Below are 5,391 nucleotides of genomic sequence, written 5' to 3' on the forward strand. Positions count from 1 at the left end.
AAAATTAAAAATCCCAAAACCCACCCACCTAATGAGCTGTAGGCGCCGGCCATACCCCTAGAGGCAGCAGGAGGAGGCAGGCCCGATTGGCTCCGTTGGCCAGTTCAGAAGGTCGCCGTCGCCGGTGTTGGTGCAGCCTTTGTCCTTGGCCACGTCGCTCTTGTCGCCCGCTTTGCCGCCGTTTCCCGTGCTATTGTCATTGCCCGCTGCTGTCGCCGGCGCTTTTGCAGCCTTTATTCTTGGCATCGTCGCTCTTCTCGCCCGCCTTGCCTGTCGTCGCCGGCTTTGTTGACACTGCCGTCTCTTGCTGTCTGCTCACTCCCCCACTTCCCTGTTCGTAACTCAGCGTCGTCTTCTTCAGTTTTATTTTTTCTTTTTGTTTTTATTTGTTTGATTTAATTTATTTCATGAGATCAAAATTATTTTATTTGTTAATCTCTTGTTTATTGTTGACTGTTGTTGGTTGATATTAATATGATTTTGTTGATTTTGGGCCACTTCACGACTATTATGACTTGTGATGAGTGTTTGTTTAAAGAGAAAAGATTGTTATTTTTGGTCATTGAACATCGTGAAATTAAACGTGAGATTGTGAAATTTTAAATTTTATTGTTATGAATGGTTGAATTTAAATATTTAAAATTTTATTATATATTTAATTAAATTGGTTTAATTACGGTTCGATCACAGGTTAGATTATTAAATTATTGAATCAGTCATTCGATTTTCAGAATCTTGAGTACAATAAAGTAGCAACAACAGCACTGCAGCAATAATCGAAGTCACAATCTTCTCTGACACTAAAATCACAATCAAGCTACTCATTCCATTCAGATACAAGGCTCACACGTGCTCATGGATCTGAGTTCTTTTCTTCAAGCTCTTATACCATCATGGAACTCAGTTAGTGCTATTCATTCATTCACTCACTATACCCTTTATATGAATTAGTTGATTCTACGGATGTAATATGTAAAGTTTTAATATTTTCACTACTTTGGAATGTGGATAAGGCTTATTTGCTTCTGGGCTTCTTTGCTTATTTGGCAATTGCGGGATCCATTGTGCTGGGAAAACTGGTTCCTGGGGTTGTTCTTGCTGATGGAACTCGCCTTCATTATCGCTGCAATGGTTCGTTTTTAACATTCTAGTACATTATAAAAATGTGGTTCATTTTAGTGTGATTTTGATGTAATATAGGTTCTCTAGTTTATGGTAATCCTTAAATCAGTGTTATAATGGCAACATATTTTTGCTGTTCACTTCATGACCAGTCTTCAATGCTATACATGACAAAATGTTTGTTCAATGACCTATTAATAGAGGAAATCTTAGAAAAGGAAAAATCATAGGTGATAGATGAAATTGTTATAATGGTTAGATTTTAATAATTTGAATGTATACATGATTTATAACAAAGATTATGATGATTTCTTATTTATGCTACTTATTGTACCTAGTGAGATAAGGTTTAGCAGTTGTGGTATATTTTATACTTTTAAGGATATTTTGCATGTTGATTCATATGAGATTCACAAGAATTGAGTCTATATTTACACCACTATTCCTTTTATATTTTTTTGGAGGTGTAACTCCATGTTCACATTTTCTCAGGTTTAGTCTTGCTTCTTCTGTTGGTTGCACTTCTTGGGATTAGTGCCAAGATGGATTTTGTATCTCCTACCGTACGTGTTCATATGGATATTCTGAATTTTGCATAACACTATGAATCATATGCTAGAGTTAGAGTGACACAGAATAACTTGTGGCAACTTTTGCAGGCTATATCTGAGAGAGGATTTGAGCTGCTGTCCACAACATTTATCTTCAGTTTTCTTGTATGTAATTGTAAGCATAGAATCTTATTTAGAACTTAGTAATGGCATTCAATGGTTCTTTTCATAGTCATATCTGTCTGACTGTCTCTGATTCTGGTGTTGTTATATAAAGGTCTTTAGTAGTTAAATGTTGTTGCCTAGCTCGTCTGGTGGACACTGAAGAATTTAGGTACTAACACTTGTATTAATGGAGTAGTGTTCAATTTCATCATATGAATATGCTAGAACTGAAATATGAACAAATGACACATTATTGAACTTAATAACAATGATGGAAGTCAAATCCTATTGTATCATTAGATAAGGCTGGCTAAACGTACCAATGCACAGTTGTTGAAATATATCAAAAGCTAAATTTAATACCTTATTTGTTTTTATTGGTACTCTGCATTGCTTGATAATAACCTTTTTTGTTGTCATTTTTACTAATTTCATATCAGGTGACTCTGGCACTGTATTTTGCGGGCTGCAAGTCACATAGTAAAAGTTCATCACTAAAACCCCATACCACTGGAAACCTGATACATGATTGGTATGTTCTAGATGTTAAAATTACTTTAATCGTAATAGCTTCTGCTTGAAATTTGTGTTTGCATCTCTGTTGTGTTTTTCTATCTAGTACAACGAAGCCCGACTTTTTAACTAGTGTGAAGTATGAACATGGTTGATTTTATTTCCTTGACCGTTGCAGAAATTGAATTTTATTGGTTAATCTTGTTTTTCGTTTTCTGTTTTACTTTAATAGGTGGTTTGGAATACAACTAAATCCTCATTTTATGGGTATTGACCTCAAGTATGTTATCCACCTGATGTCGTTCCTTGCTTGTTCTCATTTTATATGATTGCTTAAGTGTATATAATTGGCAGTTATGATGGAAAAAAAGCGTTCTTAGCTTGCAACCCTGCCAATGGAATTGCCAAAATTGCGGTTTTTTTATGATTATTATGAATACTATAAATATTCCTGCACATATAATGGAATTGTCAAATTGTAGATTTTTGTTTGTTAGAGCTGGAATGATGGGGTGGCTGCTTATCAATTTATCCGTTCTTGCAAAGAGCATTCAAGATGGTACTTTGAGCAAATCAATGATTCTCTTCCAAATATTCTGTGCAGTAATTTCAAAATCTTGTATACTTTAGTTTCTTGAATTTCCTTTTTTTCTCTTTTCTTTTAATAAGCACTAGTTTGGGTGTTTGATGAGTGACTTTCTTCACATTTATGCCAGTTATACATCTTGGACTACTTTGTGCATGAAGAGTACATGACATCAACGTAAGTGAATTGCGTTTGCTCCACTTGAAAAATTGTTCATCCCAATCTATCTAAAAAAATAAAACATGTTTTCCTTGTAATATTTTCACTAAGTTATGAACTCATGATTGTGATATCTATACTGTCATTCATTTTAGATATAATTTTGGTTTATGATCTTATCTTTTAATTTTTGTTTTTAGCTGGGACATAATTGCAGAGAGGTTGGGCTTCATGTTGGTCTTTGGAGATTTAGTTTGGATTCCTTTTACTTTTAGCATTCAGGTAATTGCTATAACTTAGCTTCCAACTTGCCATTTATTTGCACCATTATGTATAGTACTTTTCGTTTAAACACATAACATGTATTGACATGCTACAATTGCTGTCAGGGCTGGTGGCTCTTAGCAAACGAGGTGAAGTTAACAACGACAACCATTATAGCTAATTGCCCTGTCTTCCTGATTGGGTAATGTGTTCGTAATATCCAACCGTGAATTCTATAATGCGCCACATACACTCTTGAAGTTACATAAGTTTATAACAAAAAATTGTAGATCAAACTTTGCAGATACATGGTATTTCGAGGAGCAAACAAGCAAAAACATGTATTCAAAAAGAATCCAAAGGCCCCTATTTGGGGTAAGCCTCCAAAAGTCATTGGTGGAAAGTTACTTGCTTCTGGTTATTGGTAAGATTTCTTTTCATTTGATATCTGTATTTTGTTTCTCTTTTTCCTTTTCCTCTTTCTTGATTTAAGGGGTAAAAACTGAAAAAAAAAAGATTGCTTGGAGTAGATATGCATCTGTTTTCCTTTCACCTTTAATCTAATACATAATATGTGATTACCGATTAAGCACTATCTTGAAACATGTTGGGAGGCTTCGGAATAAAAAATGGGATGAGAAAAGGCTCCATTGGCTAAGTTATTCTTTTTATCAAATAGCGAAAGTTATGGTTGGTTGAGTATGTGTATAATCCAAGTTAATGATTGGTAATTAGTAATAGTATAACATATTACCAATAAAATTTTTTAATCCTCATGAATTTTTATTTAGAAAGTCAGTGAATTTAGGTCATGCTGAGATTATATGTGGTTAGTTCTTAACATCTTATGCATTACACATTACACATTACTCCTTGGTCATTTGTCCACTTTTTGGCATGCTTTAAATCAATATGTACCAAAAAGTAACAGTTGACAGATAAAAAAGAACGAAGACAGTAACATGTTTTAATCCGTGGTTATTATTTGTCTATCTAGAGTCTTGTTAGAACAATGTATATACACTCAATTCACTTTCTCATGGAAGCTATTAACACAAATTGTCGTTGTTGTTGTTGTTGTTGAAGGGGTATTGCTAGACATTGTAATTACCTAGGTGACTTGCTTCTTGCTCTCTCCTTTAGCTTACCTTGTGGGATAAGGTGATCTCATTAACTCATTCCTTTAATTATTTCGCCGATATAAAGTTATAGATATTGATTTTTCTACAAAGAAAATGTCAAACCTTGTATATTTTACTCATTTTTGCAGTTCACCAGTTCCATACTTCTATCCAATATATCTTCTTATTCTGTTGATATGGAGGGAGAGAAGGGACGAATCTCGTTGTGCGAAGAAGTATAAAGAGATGTGGACTGAGTATCGAAAACTTGTTCCTTGGAGAATATTGCCATATGTGTATTAGAAAGAAAAGAAGAAAAAGAAGTCTCCATTGTATTGGCTTTTGCATTTTTGTGGAATTGAAACTATTGATAGAAGTTGCATACTGTTTATGAAGGAGTTTATTAATAAGAACCTTGTTTGATTTTATGAAAGTGAGATGAATATTTTAGCAAAGTGGTCTCTTTTCTTTATATTATTATTATTATTATTATTATTATTATTATTATTATTATTATTATTATTCTCTATGTTTTGATTTTGAGCCAACTAAATAGAAAAAATAGTTAAAGTAATAAAATTTTGTTTTTTTTTTGTTTTTTTTGCAATATTCTAAAATGAAAAATTAATGAAAATAAAAATAGAAGCTGTTAACAAGATTGGTGAACATTGTAGATATTTTGGTCTCTTAACTAGTGCTTTAGATTTTTTTTTTTTTACATGGCATCTTTTAATTTAGCAGGTCAAAAATTAATTTATTGCAGATTTGAATATTGTTAACAATTTATTGTTGATCAGTATTGTATATATACGTTGAGATTTAAACACTCAATACTTATTTAATCAGATAAATAAACTAACACTTAACCAAGCAAGTTGGTTATTAGAAAATAGCAAATGAAAAAAGATTC

At 33.0% G+C, this 5,391-nt stretch overlaps 1 protein-coding gene across 2 annotated transcripts; it reads left to right on the top strand.

Moving 5' to 3' along the window:
• LOC107639617 (delta(14)-sterol reductase) lies at window positions 1–4,936 on the top strand. 2 transcript variants are annotated; one of them, XM_016343169.3, is made up of 14 exons: window positions 1–333; window positions 732–903; window positions 1,014–1,131; window positions 1,615–1,685; window positions 1,782–1,838; window positions 2,279–2,370; window positions 2,584–2,631; window positions 2,834–2,954; window positions 3,068–3,114; window positions 3,297–3,378; window positions 3,486–3,562; window positions 3,651–3,784; window positions 4,447–4,521; window positions 4,631–4,936. In XM_016343169.3, the coding sequence occupies exons 2-13, from the start codon at window positions 856–858 to the stop codon at window positions 4,473–4,475; spliced, it is 924 nt and encodes a 307-aa protein (XP_016198655.1). In that variant the 5' UTR covers window positions 1–333; window positions 732–855; the 3' UTR covers window positions 4,476–4,521; window positions 4,631–4,936. The 2 variants fall into 2 exon arrangements, with proteins under 2 accessions (XP_016198655.1, XP_016198651.1); XM_016343165.3 differs by having other exon boundaries at window positions 3,665–3,784.
• Window positions 4,937–5,391: the final 455 nt, after the last annotated feature.

The sequence above is a fragment of the Arachis ipaensis genome, chromosome B4, assembly GCF_059453495.1.
Source record: "Arachis ipaensis isolate K30076 ecotype BB chromosome B4, ASM5945349v1, whole genome shotgun sequence".
NCBI classification, from domain to species: Eukaryota; Viridiplantae; Streptophyta; class Magnoliopsida; order Fabales; family Fabaceae; genus Arachis; species Arachis ipaensis.